Source organism: Pygoscelis adeliae, unplaced genomic scaffold, assembly GCF_000699105.1.
Source record: "Pygoscelis adeliae isolate BGI_AS28 unplaced genomic scaffold, ASM69910v1 Scaffold449, whole genome shotgun sequence".
Classification (NCBI taxonomy): domain Eukaryota; kingdom Metazoa; phylum Chordata; class Aves; order Sphenisciformes; family Spheniscidae; genus Pygoscelis; species Pygoscelis adeliae.
In genome coordinates, this window is record NW_008825574.1 from 42,679 (window position 1) to 60,029 (window position 17,351).

The 17,351-nt window shown below is 58.6% G+C and overlaps 1 protein-coding gene across 3 annotated transcripts in view; it reads right to left on the minus strand.

Annotated features, from left to right (window-relative positions):
- The window catches only part of IPO13 (importin 13), a 27,934-nt gene that overhangs the window by 6,921 nt on the left and 3,662 nt on the right, over positions 1–17,351 (minus strand). For 2 of the 3 annotated variants that reach the window (XM_009332531.1, XM_009332530.1), the window contains exons 2-15: positions 14,471–15,207; positions 8,789–8,929; positions 8,479–8,620; positions 7,245–7,411; positions 6,769–6,889; positions 6,330–6,477; positions 5,983–6,164; positions 5,089–5,115; positions 4,211–4,345; positions 3,845–3,988; positions 3,348–3,428; positions 2,605–2,742; positions 2,411–2,507; positions 478–530 (exon numbers count right to left, since the gene is read on the minus strand). In XM_009332531.1, coding sequence (XP_009330806.1) covers positions 478–530; positions 2,411–2,507; positions 2,605–2,742; positions 3,348–3,428; positions 3,845–3,988; positions 4,211–4,345; positions 5,089–5,115; positions 5,983–6,164; positions 6,330–6,477; positions 6,769–6,889; positions 7,245–7,411; positions 8,479–8,620; positions 8,789–8,929; positions 14,471–15,207 — 2,313 coding nt within the window. Of the gene's footprint in view, positions 1–477; positions 531–2,410; positions 2,508–2,604; positions 2,743–3,347; positions 3,429–3,844; positions 3,989–4,210; positions 4,346–5,088; positions 5,116–5,982; positions 6,165–6,329; positions 6,478–6,768; positions 6,890–7,244; positions 7,412–8,478; positions 8,621–8,788; positions 8,930–12,093; positions 12,217–14,470; positions 15,208–17,351 lie in introns of all 3 variants that reach the window. The other variant, XM_009332529.1, reaches the window with a different exon arrangement.

Here is a 17,351-nt window from a genome sequence, read left to right on the forward strand (position 1 = left end):
CCAGACGCCATCACAAGCACGTTGCTCAGAGCCAAACCCCGGCAGCTGCCTGCTACCGGGGGCGGGGGCTTCCTCCCACTGGCCCCGGGGCAAGGCAGCCAGCTCAGCCCGTCCCCGCTCCGGAGGACCTGTTGCAGGGCAGGTAAACGGGTTGGAAAACATCCACTTAATGCTCTAATTTGTCACCCGAGGGTGACTGCGGCAGCAGCCCCAAGCGCTCCGCACCAGCTTCAGCAAGGCGAGGGGGTGGCAGCTGGAGGCTGCCCTGCAGAGGAGGGCACTGCCCTGGGGATGGTGCGAACCCAGAACTAAAGGAGAATGTTTTGTTTTCAACTTCCACGGAAACAGATGGAGAAACTCGATATTCAACTAAAAGGAAAAAAACGTTGTCAACAGAAAGCTAAAAATAGGTTTAAATTGAATTAAAAAGAGAAAGAGAGAGAACAGAAAGTGAATGAATAAGAAACTAAAACACACCTGTGCCAGGAGTTGCATAAATGAATCAACAATATCAGGATGATCCCTGGGCCCTAAAATATAATAAAGATGTAACTTAAGAGAAAAATCATACAAACAGCAACTCAACATCATATAGTTATGTGATACAGAAAGAATTTACAAGTGAAAACAGGAGTGTAAGGGAGGAGGGGTGTGTGGGGAAGGGGATGGGCAACATGAGCAGCTTGAAGCAAGTTAAAGAAACAAAACATACAAAAAATCATGAAACTTGGAGAACCCAAGAACAGAAAGAAACTGCAAAGGAAAGGGTCTGAAGCCCCAGGGTCTCCAGCTAGCACCTGGGCGCTGCAGAGCCAAGGAGGAGATCTTCGTGTCCTTAGGGAGGAAGAGGAGGAGGAGGAGCAGGGGCTAGCTGGGCACCATCTCCACAAGGAGAATTAGAGCTTTTGCACTGTGGGGACTGAGAGGGTGTCTTCAGAGCACCATTTGGTCCTGGAAGATAACTGCAAGTGAACGACAACACCTCAGCAAACGCTTGACAGGCCCGGCCGGGCTCAGGCGTGCACATGCTTGTCACCAGCACCAGCTGCTCAGGAGCCCCTGGCACAGTCACCCTCCTGCCCCGTTCCCAGATGCTCTCCGAGACCCTGAGTCCAGGACCCTCCTGGAGGTCTCCTGCAGTATCCTCCTGGGAGAGAGCAGCTCAGTGCCCAGAGACCTCCATGCCAGCACCGCTCACCCTACCTTGGCATCTGACTCTGTGCACAGACACGTCTCGGCCTCTGCGGGGTCAGGCGTCCCCCGCCTCCCCTGCCGCCCGTGGGCTCAGCAGAAGGGGCTCGCCCTGCTCAGGGCCGGCTGCCCACCGGAGGGGACCCATGGGGTGGGTGGGAGCACAGTCCTGGGCACACAGCAAGCTGGACGGCCGCTTGCCTGAGCAAAGCTCACGTTCAAGCGTTGGCACAGCTCAGGCTCTGTCCCCTCCCCTGTCCTCCTGCAGACATGCCTGCTGCTGCCTGAAGGCATCGCCGCCTCCCCAGGTGCCGAGCCAAGAGGGTTTCAGCATACACACATCCACACACCACTGGCAGAAGCAGGGACTTGATCTCTGGGTAAGCCCGGCTTGCTTGCCACTGACCCCAGCGACACCTCAGCGCAGTGGGATTTGCTCGCACTGTGGCGTGATGATGAAGCAGGGGTCCTCACACCTCCCCCACCTCTCTAGAGAGCTCTGAGCCTTGTACTGGGGGGAGGCATCACCCTACCCAGCACCTGGCTGTGAGCAAAGGACAAGACCCCTTGGGGACTGTAAATGGAGCTGCTGAAGGACCAGAGCCAGCAGCTCCAAGGTACGTTTGTCTCCATCATGGGGCAAGTCACCAAGAGGCTGAGGGGAGCCATGGGGGGCCCTGTCCTAACCCCGTTCGCTTTTTGTAGTGCAGGCAGCAAGCCAAAGAGAGGCCCCTGCTCTGCAGGAGGATTCCAGCATCCTCAGCATCACAGCAGTGACTCGGTGGCCAGCAGTGACTCTGAAAAGGTCCTTTCCCAGATATTCACACACATATCCTCCTGTTCGTGCGAGGGCTTGATTACTGGCCACTATGAGCACCACTGGCCCCGGGAGGAGCCCCGGGATCTCCTAGGAAGCACAGCCTCCCTGCCAAGCAGGACTGGAGCTCCGGCTTGACCCTTGCAGCACACAACACCCAGCCCTGCTGCAGAAGTGGGGCTGTCACGGCAGTCCAGAGTCTCGCCCGGGGGTTTCCTGCTTCTGCTGCCCTGCAGGGAAGGTACCCACCGTCCAGGGGTTGGGATGAATCCAAGAAACAGAGATGGCCCCATTAGCTTAGCTAGGAGTGAAAACAGCCATTCCTGGTAAGACGCCTCCAGATTCCATGCATGCAACAGCCTGACAACAGCCCCAGCGCGAAGAAGGGTTAATCCAACATACCTTGCTGGAAGAGGGTCAGCGTGACCGAGGTAACGAGCAAGAAGAGGGCCTTGATGGGAGGGAAGTGGGCAGGCTCATGGGCAAAGATGTGAACCAGCTGCAAGAGAGAGAGAAGGACTGAAGCTGCTGCTGGCCCTGCATGCCCCCGGCCTCTCCGGGGAGTGGTAGCCCCAGTCCCGAGCACAGCTACGTACCTGCCGGGTGAGGTCGATGGCAGAGGCCTGGGGGATGGTGCTGTACATCTGCCCCAGCATCTCACACAGCTGAGGCACCATGGGGGCAAAATCATCCAGGAGGGTTTTTACAGACTTCTCAAAGATGGCACAGACGGACTGCGGGAGAAGAGGGGCTGCATGAGCAATGGGCATCTGGAGACCTCTCCTGGCAGGGTAGGGCTTGACGGACAGGTCCCAAGGGAGGGAAGAGCTGGCAATGGGGATGGGGAGCAACCAGGCAGAGGGCTCAGACCTGCTCTGGTACTGGTGCCCTGCCCTGCAGCACAGGATGTGCCCAGAGACCAGGAAACACCCTTCCCACCGCAGCCGGAAAGCTCCCGGAGGGCCAGGGGGAAGAGTGGCTGGTGGGACACTGCACCTGGGCATTACTGAACTGAGCGAACTGGAGAAACACCAGATGACACAGGTCCAGGTCAGAGCAGAGCTATCCCCTTAGGGAACACAGGTTTGGTAGACCCCCATCTCCCATCTCCCTGCTCATGACAGGGCTTCTGTAACTGGAGAGGAGCCGAGCTGATGGGGGCACAAGACAGACAAGAACGGCTGGACGCTGCTGGTGACAGCAAGCAGCACTGGTCCAGACAACCCAGCAAGACATCCCTCTTACAGGGCACCACCCAGAGTCTGTCCTTTGCCGTCCCCAGTTCAGGTCAGCAAGGACAGGCAGAGCTGCAGGCAGTACACAGGAGGAGCCTGGTTACCTCCACCACCTGGGCATCATTCAGCCACTTGCTGAGAACCTTCTGTATGAGCTGGAAGACTTGCTGCAGAACCACCACCACCTGTAAGGAACGAGAGGGACTGAAGAGAATTGGTCACCATGGCACTGGGGAGGGGAGGTTCAAGACTAAGCACTGCCTGGACTCAAACCTTCAGGCACCACTGCCTCCTCCACCCTCCGAAGCTGGGCACGTTTCTTCCCTGCTGAAGCAGCCTGGCACAGCTCATAGCTGGCAGGCAGCGCCCAGACTGTCCTCCAGAGCAGCGCCCAATCAAGAGGGATGCTGCAGGTGACCTCTGCCTACCTCAGGAGCAGTGGGATGAGCTGAAGGACTTGTTTTAGCTGGAAGGCACCAGCACTACCCTCTTCATGGTACACGCTGCATTCACCATTAGCCTCCCTCTCCTGGAACCAGCAGTGAATAGCGAGGCTTTGGCCAGCCTGTGGCAAAGAGCATCGAGCTACTGCTGTACTCACTGGGTTGGGTCCTTGCTGCACTGGCAGCTTCTTGACCTCGGTGCTTTCATGGTCATCATCGTGGTGGCTGATGTCTAGGGTGGTGAATAAGTTGGAGAGCAGGCCCAGGATGTGGATGATGGCCAGCTTGTTGGAGGGATTGGGCTGCCAGGGAAAATAAAGCCAAAATGTGACATAGACCACACTGCCCAATCACAGTCATGCCTTTGGGGTGCTGAGGAACCAGGGCTGTAGAGGCAAAGTGCCAGAGAGTTCTCTGCACTCTCTTAAGCGCACGTTCAAGAGCGCTGCTTCAAGACAGCAGCACCAGGGCTATGGCCAGCGGGAGAAGCCACTTCTAGATGGAGGTAACACGAGGGCACTCACTGTTTCATCAGCCAGCTTTTCCAGTTGCTGGATGTAGGGTGTGATCAGGGAGTGCAGGTTCTTCAGGATCTCCTCCACTTGCAGCGCAGAGAGCAGGAAACCAAGAGCCTGCATCAGCCACATGCACTGGCTCGTCTGGGACAGAGAGGAGACACCACAGGGCAGGTCACTGCCCAGCCTGCAGCCCTACCGCACACGTGCTAGCTAAGACAGCTGCCAGGGGCCAAGCCAGGACCCCAGCATGCTGCAGCTCCTGAGGAGCTCTATCTGGGTCACTCTAGGTGCAACTCACTGCAGGAGAGGGGAGCAGCTCCCTACCAGCACGGCAGAACCCAGGGAACAGGCGCTTTGCCACCAGCACACCTGGCCTCTTCCCAGCAACCCGCCAAGGAAAGACCAGTTGGTGCCCAGAGATCTCCATGCTGGCACCACTCACCCCACCTCGGCACACCATCCTTTGCACAGACCTGTCTCAGCCCCTATGGGGTCAAGCGTCCCACCCCATCCTGGTCACAGGCACAGCCTGGGCTCCGTCCCCACACTTATCTCCTTCCTTTTTCTTCTTGAAGACATGCCTGCCATCTCGGCATCCTTGGGCTTGGAGGAACTGGGAACTGCTAGAGTTAAGTCTCCCTGGGGGCTTCCCTCTCTATGGTAACGTACCACCCCCAGCGTGACCCCAGCCCACGTGTGGTGGGAGACTGGCAGCTCAGCAAGAGGCAGCCAGCAGGTAGTCCTGGCCCCACACACGATGGCTGCAGCGCTGAGCTCTCCTCCAGGGACAGCCCAGCTCGTGATGGCACCCCTCATGTCTTCAGCTGAGCACAACTAATGGGGGCAAGCAGAGCCAGCCAGAGGTGTGAGCCAGCCCCTCTTACCTTGTGAATCTGCTTCATCAACACCTCCTGCCGAAGGGAAGGGGAGAGAGAAAGAGGAGGGTGAGTGCTGCAGAAAGCCCCTTCCCTTCCAGGAGGCAGGACTGACACAGGAGTTCAAGACAACTGATACCGGTGTGGGCACAGACAAGTGGCACACGGCTCCGCGCAGCCTCCCCACAACCCGCTGCAGGCAGGGAGCAAAATCCTTGTCCCCTGCTAAGCTCTTCCCCCAGCCAGCCCCCTCAGCCACCCAGCGCGGGGAGCCCCTGCCTTGGATAAGCTCTGCAGCAGGACAGTTCGAGGACCCAATCTCAGCCAGGGCTTCCTCACCCCAGCGATGGTGTCCCCCAGGCTCTAAGAGCAGAGGCTCATGCCCTCCATGGGCTACTCTCTGCTCCCATGCACACCCCAGCCCGCCTCCTAGTGCCTTGGAACTCCAAGTCCCCTCTGTCCCAAATCTTGAGAGCCAAGAAAGACCACGGGACAACCTGCCCTGGCACTGCAGGGACCAGCTCAGTCTCTATGGAGAGGCTTGAACACCAGGATGCCCCCCAAGATGCTCAGCAGCAGCACCAGCTGCCTGGCGGGTGCAGAACTGGCACTCCCAACAAGGCAAACAAACCCCGGGGAAAGGATGGATCCACAAGTGCAACCCCAATGGACCCCTTGGCAGTCGCGTCTGCTGCTGCCTGCCATTTCTGCACTTACAGGAGGACACGGGGCCTGCCACCTGGGTCTAGTGGCCTAGGAACAGGATGGACAAGTCCCCCACACCAAGCAAGATGCCCTGAGCTTCTGCTTTGCATCCCCCTGCCCTGATCCACGCGGAGGAAAGGGTTTGCACAGAGCACTTCCGGGCTCGCCGCCACGCATCCATCTGCATCCAGCTCCTACCTGTGACACGGCAACGATGTTGGCGGCATAGGGTGGCAGGTCATACTTGCACTCCCGGCAGATCTTCTTCAGGGTGGAGACGCTGGAGATGGAGAGCTCAGGGTTGCCCAAGGCTTGGAGCACCAGCGGCAGCACGTTGTTAATCATGACGGGGTGATCAGCCAGCCACTCCGACAGGGCCCCTGCGCACACAGACGGAATCAGACCGCAGGACTGCGTCGCGGGCTCTTGCTCCCCGTGTCCCAGGATGCTCAGCTTTGCTTTTTGCTACTGTTATTGCTGGGCAGGAGCGGTCCCAGAGAGGCTCCCCCTCCCCAGCCCCGCCTGCATGCAAGCAAAGGCCTCACCGATAGTAAACATGACAGTGTCGGCAAGCTGCACGTTGCTGATGCTGATCCGGGGAATGAGGCCGATCAGCCCTGGCACCACGTCAGAGTAGTTCACATCGATGGTCTCGGCGATGGACTGGAAGCCATAGAGCAAGGCCTCTGTGTGCTGCCAGGGTGGGAGAGGCATTGTCAGAGCCACACACTGACCCCCGATGCCCACCCCAGCCCCAGGCACTAGATCAGACCCCCCTGCAGCGGCCTCCCTGGGCAGCGCTAATGACAAGGAGACAGAAGACCTGTTCCTCCTCCCAGCAGGCCCCAGAGAGCCCACGTGTGCTGGCAAGGTAGTCATGCTCCTCGCCTCTATCATGTCCCTTTGCTCTCAACACCCTGTGGCGAGGATAGGTCCCTGAGTGGCTGGGGGGGGTCAGCCTGCCCCCCGGGTTCCCTCGCTCACCTGCCACGTGGATGGCTGCTCTGTGTTGGTCAGCAGACGTCCCAGTTTGTCATAGAGGCTGCTCAGGAGCTCAGCACCCAGCATCTCGTACACGTACATCAGCGTGTCAGAGATGTCAACCCTGCAGAGAACACGGAGGGTCTCCAAACACTGTCCCCATCCCCTGCAGAGCGCTCCACGCGTGGACACACTACTTCCCCTCCCACTGCCAGGCAGGATGCAGGCGCTGCCTGCACAAGGACACAGCCCCAGCCCAAAGCGGAGTGCTCCCAGGGCTTCCTAGGCAGGGCAACTGGTGCCACGCCAAAACACCAGCTCGTTTCCATATCGCCACCACAGCCAAAACAGCTCTTGGTAGAAGGAATCTCCTCCGTGTCCCTCCTTGGGTCTCCCCATGGTGCTCAGGCTCCAGGGAGGCAGGATGCTGCCTGCGTCCTTGCCTGCCTGATGAGCAAACCCAAACCTCCCAGCTGTACCTGTATATCCGAAACTGCTCCTTCTCATCTGAAGACCAGAAGCCATACTCCTCATCGGAGGGGAACTGGGCTTTGTGCAGCAGTACATCCACCAGCTGGAAGTAGACAGGCCTGTAGACTTGCTGGTACACCGCCTGCTTGTCCGGCTCAAAGGAGAGGATATCATCCTGGTGGCAGGAGGAGGAATACATCAGGTGTTGCAGGGGAAAGAAAATGGAGCCAGCATGCTCGCTGCACAGGGGGCTCAGGGGCATCTCCCAGGGCTGGTGGGACCTGTCACACCTTGGAGGTTGCGTTTCCAGCTCCCCAAGGTCCACCTGATGCCAAGCCCTTCTGCAGCGGCAGTGTTACCTGGAGCCAAGGTGCCAGAAGCCCCAGCATCTGGGTGGACCCTTCGGCATTTGAGGACAGCACCGTTACAGCAGGGTGGCACTGCCTTGCCATGTCCTAGCCTTGGGAGCATGCCTGCATCAGGAGCACGCGTGCCTCGGACCCCCATGAGGCAGCCTGGGATGGGTGCCTGGGGAGCACAGCACTCTCCTGCCTGGACCCGTTCCCTCAGACCCATCCAGAGAAGCAGCGAGAGGAGGTGGGAGCCTCGGCCCGGCCCCACACAGCAGAGGAGCTGCCAGCACAGCGCCAACATCGCCCCCTCCCTGCCCACGCTCAGCCACACGGCATCAGATTGCGGAGGAATGGAGGTAGGGGGATGAACAGGGGCTAAAAATAGAGCATGACATGGCAGGGCTGCTCTGTTGGCGCAGGGAACACTGGCCCTGGGAGAGGGACCCCACACTAGCAGCCCCCAACCCTCTCTTTCCTCCTCCGAGAGACCACAACCACCAGCCCGGCAGCAGGGTCTAGCCTGCAGTAAGCCAGCACGTGCTCTCCTCCCTGCCTGCGGCTGGGGCAGCCATGCAAGGAGCTAAACAACCAGGTCTGCTGCTGGAAAAAAAAAAATTAGCATGAAGTTTTAATTAGTTATGTTAACGAGGCTCTTAAAGGCTGGCTCAGACTTCCAAGGAAGACTGGGGGTGGAAAAAGCAAGCCATGGGGCCAGCATTTCTGAGGTACGTGCCCTGTGGCGGCTGCGAGTGCAGGGTGAGGAGCTGGGGCATCGGAAGTCCCTGGGGACCTAACGCAGCCATGCCAGACCCCAGTCCCCATGCACCAGTGCCTCTAGCCCTGCCTGGAGTGCAGGATCCGGGCAGGCTGCCCCACGATGGCCACTGACCTGCAGCGTGTACCAGAAGGTGAGCGTCAAGGAGCTTGTGGTTTCGTTCACAGGGTAGTGCCCAGGGATGCCAGTGCAGAACATGATCATGTTGACCAGGGCCAGGAAGCTCTGCCAGTGCTCCACCTGGTCCAGGAGCGCCCTGGGGAGCAGAGAGCACGGTCAGGGTGGCACCACCACTGCAAGCCTGGCTCCTCTGCCCTGACACACATCACCAGGTGCAGGACAGGCCCTGGACGAAGCAGTGTGTGAGGAACAGTGGGCTGCTCCAAGCTCATTCCCTCTCCTGGGGACCGTCCCCAGCACTCACCGGGAATGGTTCTCCCCCAAGGCCACAGCGATGCGGCAGATTCCGTGTGACGTCTCCATGTCCCCACTCTGGACTGCTTGGCGCAGCTGCTCTTGGAGCCCCAGCACAGGGGGGATGAGCTTCAGGAGGGTGTTCACGTACCTGCAAGCACAGCCTGATCAGTGCCGGGCATCAACTCATCGGCACCGGCTGCCATGGCATCCATCCCTCCTGATGCTCTCCCAGGGTTCCTTCCCAGCTTTCCCTGCTGGAAGGCTGCTTTGTGCAACGGGACGCATCCAGGAGCCTTTACCACTTACAGGGACTCTCCTCCCAGCCTGCGGCATCAGGACAAAAGCTGAAGCCCCGAGCGCTCCTGCAGCGGAGCCTCTGCAAGCGAAGAGAAGGGCCGAGCCAGCGGCCATCAGCTCTGTGCAAGTCCCCCACTGCACCACGGTGTGGGCATCTGCCTCTGTCTGCCTGAACCTGCCAGCAGAGCTGCCAGCACCCCCCGACCAGCACTGACTGGTCACTGCCATGACCAGCTCCGAGTGAGCTGCGCCTGCGTGCGGCAATGCCGGCAGTGATGGGGAGCGGGAGAAGGGCAGAGAGGGCAGACCTGCAGGCTCTTTTCGCCATGCTTGCAGCCTGTGCTTCTGTGCTCTGCATGACGGCAGCCAGAGCTGCCGGTGGGAAACCGCATGACCCTCCAGCACAGGCACATCTGGATTGTGCTCTCTGGCTGGGATGAAGTGGGCAGCCACCCTTGGGGACTCCTACCCAAGGAGGATGCTGGCCCCACGGCACGTCCCTCTGGCCCACCACCCTCCCAGGCTGCTGCAGCCTGCACAGCACAGCTCTCCCACATCATATCACGCACATCAGCCTCCCCTCCGCACCGCTGCCTGTAAGTGATGGTAACCAAGGCAACGAGAAGGAGGCAGCCAAGGTGAAATGCAGCCCAGGGCCCCCGGAGAGAGGACATGCCGGAGGCTGATGAGCAGCCTGCCATTTCCCTGCCCACCAAGGCATGTTATCCGGCGCCGCAGCTATTCCGTGCACTCCCTGCCTGCCCCACCGCACACAGGTGTGGGGCCAAGGATGCTCGGAGCAGGAGGCACACGTGATGCCAGCTCTCCTGTGCCCACTGCGGGGAAGAGATGTGAGCGCTGACACTAGGACTGCTGCATGTCCATGCCGGAGCGGCATGGCTGCCCAGCACACCGGCAGCTCTTGCTATGGAGATGTAGGAGAAAACAAAGCCATCGGTGCCACCAGTGCAGGGCAAGTGCCATGCTGGTGGTGGCAGCTTCTAGGCCTCAGTCAGTGGGAGAAGACAGAGGGAAAAGGGAGTCTCCACCTGGGCATCCTCTCTGTGTGCTGTGTGCTGCCAAGGGTCACACCCGCCTTGCCCCTCTCCCCCAGAGGAAATCGCACAGTGAAGGGGACAGGTATTTGTGTGTAAACCATTTTCAAGCCTCTGATGCCCCATGGGTGATGCCCGTGGCAGTGTGGGAGTGGTGGTGAATTTGGGAATTCACCAGCTTCTCTCCCAGGGAACCGATGCTGCAGTCAGGGTCAGCCCAAGGGAGCTGACAAAAAGGCACAGGGGACCTTCCACTGCTCCAGTGTAGGGCAAAGCCATCCTTCCTCCACAGCTCTGGGCTCACACTACCCTAGAGATGTTTTTACAACTTTAGGAGTTTATGACAAGGATCCTGCTTCTGCTGGTTACCTTGAAATACTCACAGTGCAGATGCCTAGACCTGAGCTAGTCCTCTGGACTCCCTGCACACCCAACAGAGAGAACCACCTGGATTTGCTTCCATGCTGCAACTCATCCCATATTAGCGAAGACTTCTAGAAAAGGTTGGGTGAACCATGTCTCCTGAGCACCACCTTGCTCTGCTCACTGCCTATGCAGATGTAAGGGCAACTCGGACACAAGGGTCCCCAGCGAGGAGGGAGACTCCTACTCTAGGTGAGTTGTTTTAATCAATTGCCAAGAGCCATGGCCAAGCCAGCACGGAGCCCCAGGCCACCCCACTTGGTCAGTGCTGCTTCCCAGCCCCGAGCAACAAGCTGGCGCCACAGCCCTGACCAGGTGCAGAGCCTGCCCCAGGAGGCAGACACCATGTCTGCCGGCCCTGCTGCCAGCCACCACTTCCCACCCCCAGCACCCCGGTGCCAGGCAGCAGAGGACAAGACCATCCCAGCCCAGGTGAGCCTCTGGCCGCCCAGCTGAGCAGCCTGTCTCCAGCAGCCGATGACTGGGAATGCCTGTGAAAGAGTCTATGAACGTGGCAGCCATACAGTGACACTTCCCTATATATTTCCCTCCAGTGATTTGTGTTAGACTTCCTGAGCAAGATTTGTTATCTTGGTATTTAGCAGCTGAGCAAATTTTTCTTCCATGAGTTTGTCCGGTCCCTTCTCAAAGCCCAGTGAACTGCAGCATCCACAGCTCCCTCCATGGGACCAGCACCTCCTTCTGCTCTTCCCACAACCCTCCCCAAACCACACCACAACGCAGGGGACAACCAGCTCACACGGGACAATCTCATCCTTCCTGATCCAAAATCTGAGCCATGTCCTGATGAGAAAACCCAGTGTATTAAAAACCTGTTTCTAATGAAGCTCTTGGAAAACTCTTCTAGTGAAATTCCTCTTCACAGATGCAGCACCAGGTGCCAAGACCAGGAAGGGATGGGCTGGACACCATGTGATCCCACCTGGACACCTGCAATCCCACCAGCTCCATCACTGCAGCAATACCCTGCTGCTTTCAGAGAGGTGGCTCAGTGTCTGATGCCCACGCTCTGTAACTCTCACCACGGGCACACACGCCGTGGAGGTCCCTCTCCCCACTCCAACACTACCCGCCGGGCTGCAGGAGCGTGGCCAAATGCTGCATGCCAGCTCTCCCCCTGCAGCACGTGCCACCGAGCTCTCTGACCCGCTTAGCCAGGGGATAATCCTCAAATGAGATGGAAAATCCAGCCCAAGCCTCCTCTGCAAACGAGATGCAACAATACCTCCGTCCTGCTCTCCTGCGACTCAGGAGCTTCCCACTTCTGCTTCCCAAGAGCAGAGGTGTGCACAGAGCCAAACCTCCAAGGTTTCTTCTCAGAAACCTCATATCCTAACAGGGAGCAGCGTCCAGGGTCCAGCAATGCCCGGGACACCCCCTCCTCTGGGTGCAAAGGGCTCCCACCCGCCTCGCAGGTAAGATCAAACGCTTCATCTAGTAATACCTCAGAGGCAGGAAAGCCACCAGCTGCTGCTCGCAGGCAGGGAAATGGAAGCTGCTGGCACAATCGACTTACCCTGAGGGTGATCCTTGCCCGTGAGGTCCCACCTGCCCTTCTCCACCTGGACACGGGTGGCAGCTGGCTGCTCCCGGGGTGAGGAGCTGCAGCACGAGGGATGCCTTGCGAGGTGGTGCTCCCCTGGGAAGATGACACACAGGCTACCTAACCACCAGTGACAGAAGCCAAGCTCGTGAGCCACTGAGCCTTCTGCTGACAGTAGAAGCACACCTGCATGATCACCTCCGCAGCAATGTCAATGAAGACAGCTGGGAGGGGGCGAGGAGGAAAGACACAGGGTCCATAACACCCAGGGGAACCCATGGGAAGGTGGGGAGCCCTGAGACTAACCCTCTCATGGAGCGATGCCTTACAAAGCTCTGGAGAGGACCATGTTGGCAGCCCAGTACCGAGGATGCTCCGAGCCTGTGGCCAAGGGCAGTGGGGAGCCAGGCCCCTGCAGAAACAAAGGCGAGAGACCGTGGAGGAAGAGAGTGGCTGAAAAGCAGCAGGGATCTCCCAGACTGTTGAGAAAAGAGACAGAAAGGTCGGGAGACTCCCTGGGGGCTCGGGGAAGAGCTGGATCCGCTGCGGCTGAGCAACAAAGCCAGAGAGGCGGGACAGCCAGCACCAGGGGAAGCAGGAAGAGGGATGCGGGATGGAGGGCACAAGGAACAAAGGGGAAGAGAGCCCACCGGGGCTGTGAAGTGGCAGCTCTGTGAGCTACCCCGGATCTCAGCACCGAGCACAGTCCTGCTCCTCCCTGGAGCAGCTGACACCACATGCCGCCTGGCAGGGCAGCCCATGACAATGCCACTGCTGTCCCCGCGCCCCGGGAGCAGGGGCTGCGCCAGGCTCGCACACACTGGGCGGCCTTTCAGGCCGGCTGCCCACCCCGTCCTGGCCACTGCCTGCTTGCCTACGACAGGGAGGGTGCTCTGCCACGGCCAATCATGCCTCCAAGGAGAAGGATGGAGAGCAAGTGCCAGTGATGCTGTAAGAGAGCCACCAGTGTGGCAGGACCGAACGGGGCCAGAAACTGCACTGGCAGGGTCAGCACGGGAGCAGAGAGAAAACTCCACTGTCAGCCACGCTTCTCACTAAAACTCACTTTGAAAGCTCAACAGAAAGCTTGGGCTTTTAATGCAACTGAAGAACAGCGCTGCAGGGCCAGGCTCCTGCACACAGGTGGGGAATCACAGTCAAGAGACTTCTGAGACTCAAGGGAAATGGAAAGGAGGAAGGCAGCGAGTCCAACATTTCAGAACTGCAAGTCACTTTCTCTCACCTTCTCATTTTCTGTACCAATCCTCCTAGAAGAGTTTGGGCTGGCCCACAGCCTTTGCCAGGAACAAGGAAAAGCTGCTTGTGGTCATCTTCTGAATGCAAATGAGGCAAACCCTCTCTGCACCCAGCAACACATAAAAATCCTGACGGGTCCCTTTGCGCACCGGGACTTGCAGTCTCCAGATGCAACCCCCTTGTCATCGTGGAGGGCAGCCCCAGGCTGCCCTCGAGCCGTGGCCCTCGGTGGATAAAAAGCCAAGGGGAGGCCAGGGGCCCACACCCGCAGCGGCAGCAGCATCCGCACCGCTGCAGAGGGTCGGAGCCTGCACAATCCGCAGCGATGCACAGGGATGCACAGCGGCAGCATCTCAGCCCAGCCTTCAAGGAAACCCTCCTCTTCGGGGAAGGTTGCTAAGCAGCCAGGAAGGGATGTGGCCGCAGGAACCAGAGGAGATGTACTTTCCCTTCTGTGGGCATTGGTCCCGAGAGCTGACAGCAGCTCGGACAACGCGGCCAAGCAGACGAGCTCAGAGTCCCACAGAGCAGCCCCGGCAGGACCTGCCCCAGTCCTGGCTCCCAGCTCAGCCCCACCCCGGGCAGCCACGGCCACAAGCAAAGGATGAGTCCCTCGGCTGGCACGAGCTGTTGGAGCCAAGAAGAGGGGGAAGACTGACAGGTCTGGTTTTATTATCTCTGCATCAAATCAGCTCCTTGGCTGGACCAGCAGCACGAGGCAGAGAAGGGTCTCTGAACTCCCCCTGGCCAGAGCCAGGCAGCTGCTCCCTGGTCGGACACTGCAGGGTCTGGCACAAGGAACCAGAAGGGAGCATCCTCCTCTGCTTGAGAGGAGGAGGGTGGAGACGGGCTGTGCCTGCCCAAGACTACATGGTCCCCACAAGTCAACCATGGTGCAAAGCCTTTCAGGACCAACCACGCAAAACCAGGAGCCTCCGGCTGCTTTTAACATCTCCCACTTCCAAACCCTGTCATCATCACCTCCAGGACCCCTGGTAGCTAAAAAAAAGCTTAAGGTTTTACTTCCCCACCCCATTCCCCCGATGATGCTCAGGAGCACCAGCCTGCAGCACACAGGAGAGGCTACCCTTACCTCTGGGCATCAGGCTGGGAAATGGCATTGACAACAGCCTCCACCGCTGTGTCAAAGAGCTCCGGGTCCTGCAGAGAGGTGAAAGCTGCCTGGATCAGGTTCTCGCAGTCCATCAGCGGGATCTCCAGCTGCACCCAGCTGGAGAAGCACTTCAACACCTTCTGCTTGATGAAACCCGGGGAGTCCTGCTGCTGCAGCAGCTGCTCCAGCAAAGGGAAGACAGAGACACACTTCTGCGCCAGGACGCTGCGTACCTGGCCCTTGCGGTACTGCGGCAGGCGGCTGGTCTGAAACTCCTCAGGCAGCACCGTCAGGAGCTCCAGCAGCGCCAGGCACCGCGCTCGCCCATCCACGTTGGAGTCCTCCGCCTGGAACATGCGCACCATGTCTGCCACGGCGCAGGGCCAAGCCTCCGGCATCATGCTGAGGGCCAGGGAGGCCAGCGCCACGCACAGTCGGGTCAGCACAATCTTGGAGCCGCTGGCGAAGCGGGTGATGTGGGTGAAGAGCTGTGACTTGAGGCTCTCGTACTGGTCGGCGGGGATGTCGTTCCAGTAACGGGAGATTTTAATGTGGAGAGCACTGGCACCAAAGTACTGGATCTCGGGCACCTTGTCCATGTTGAGAAGCAGCCAGCTGAAGTGCCACGCCTGGGGGGAAACCTGCGCCTGCATCAGCCATTTCTGAGCCAAGTTCTTGTTCTCGATGTTCGGGTCGTAATACAGCTGATGGAGAGCCTGTAAGAGAGAGGGAAGCATCCTAGAGCAGCCGAGGAGCACAGCCGTGGCCGGTCCCGCCAGGGGAAGGCTCACCGGCATGGAGCCCAGCGCCCGGGCTGCCCGCCAGCCACTGCCCTGCAAAGCCAGCCCCCCTCCCCGCGTCAGCCTGCCTTAGCTGGCCTCCCTCCTTGGGCTCTCGGCGAAGCGAGAGCGATCTGGCAGCGGGTGAGGACCTGCAAAGCATTCTTCCCCTCCTCCCCTCACACAGCACTCTGGAAATTTCTTTTCCTTAGTCATCTCCCATCCCCGCCTTCACTCATGCTGAACCCGCCTGCTTCCCTGCTGATGCACCGTCATCAGGGTGGGCGCAGGACCCCTCTGCAGCACGAGGGCTATGAGGGATGTGGCACACCGGCACTCCTGCCTTCCACCTGCACCCGCTCTCAGGTGCAGGTGCTGTGGATGCACCGGCTCTCAGAAAGCATGTGTGGCTCAAAGCTTGCATCCGGGAGCCCAAGGAACGCAAGAGCCGCTGCAGGTATCTCCATCTGTCAGGTTGTACAGAGCCCTGGAAACCCACAGTCACTACGCTCAGGGATTAATCCCTCCACAGAGTCTCTTTGAAGTATTCCCAAACCTGCCCAGTTACAGCTGGGCCAGGAGAGCTGGCATCTAACTCTGCCTCTGCCACCACCTCCAGGGACAGTCCAGGGCTGCTCACTCCGTCTCCCCGTGCGGAGAAGGAGAACATCACTTACCTGCTCCGACAGCTTTGGGAGATCTAGTTACTGCTTTGCAGAGCTCAGATCCACATGAACAGCCTCACGCAGGCTGCAAGGCTTTATTTGCAGAGGAATATTATATAGATCTTAAGGGCAACATCAATTAGTTACTTATGCTGAGTGGGTGCAACTGGTAACCAGCAATGCCCTCACACGTGGAGGGCGACAGAACTACCCTTTGCCTGAACTCCATCTTCCCGCAGCGAGGTTTTCTGCCTGGCACAGCATGTTTCATTTCAAATCGCTGACTGCATACGCCAGGAGCAAGGAAAAGCAATGGCATTTGTTAGGCTGTCAGGTACCCGTTGCCCCACCATCAAATCAGAGGATGATTCCAGCAGGTGCAGAGGATTTCTCATGACCCCATCCTGGCTCCAGGTCTCAAATATCCTCCTCCTCCCCCCTAAAAAGCTCTATGAAATTCTTGCGTGGCTCTTGTACCCAGGAGGGGATTTAAACCCTATTTTTAAGCGTGCAGAGCTGGCAGCCTGGGGCACAGGAACAAGCTTTCCAAGCAAGCACTCGTGCCTCCCACTGCTTCCCAGCACAAGACCAAAGAGCAGGACAAAATGGCAGGAACCTTACAGAGACAGCATTGCCTGGGCCATGACTTGAAATGCCTCTGTTCAAGACTTCGTGGCGGGGGGAAACGAGGATAACCTCTTTGTGAGAAAGAAAGAGGTTATGAAGTATGTCGTAGGAGACAGAGCCAGCCGACACAGTCCTTTAGTGGGACAGATGCCTGTCCCTCTGCAGAGGTATCCTGACACAGAAAAGGTTAACCCTAGATAAGCAGGACATGGGGAGAGAGAAATCTGTCCCAACAGAGTGGCCAAGGGGAGCCCACGAGTTAGCCGCAGCTACCCAAAACCTTGCTCTATTCTCGGTTATCTGGGACTCTTGCCTGAAGCATCACTCAGCTGCTGGGGCAGAGGTAACCACTGTCATCCCCTCCCATCAAAGCAACCATTTAATTCACTATCGAGCAGTAGCTGCAGATGTGCTAAAAGCTCAACCACTCCTGGGGGGTAGGAACCTGGCTCCTATCCCTGCTCTTTCGCTGAAGACTGAGTCATCCTGCAGCAGGGCTGGAGCTGGAGCTCCCAACTATCTCCTCCATTACCGGCTCAGCCTCTTATTTGCTCTCATCAGAGCTTGCTGCTTATTTTCTTTCCAAAAGAAATCTCCCTTGAAATTCCCAGAGTCAGTGACAGCCCACTCTTATCCCTCCCCGCTCGCTGGGCACCCCGACAAGGTGCAAAGGCTGGCAGCAGTCCCCTCCGCCTGCTTCCTAGCCCAGGACCCCTCCCCACTTCCTCCCAGCCTCTCCATTTACACTCCCACACATTTCCTAATTAATTGAGTTCTTCTATTTTGCAT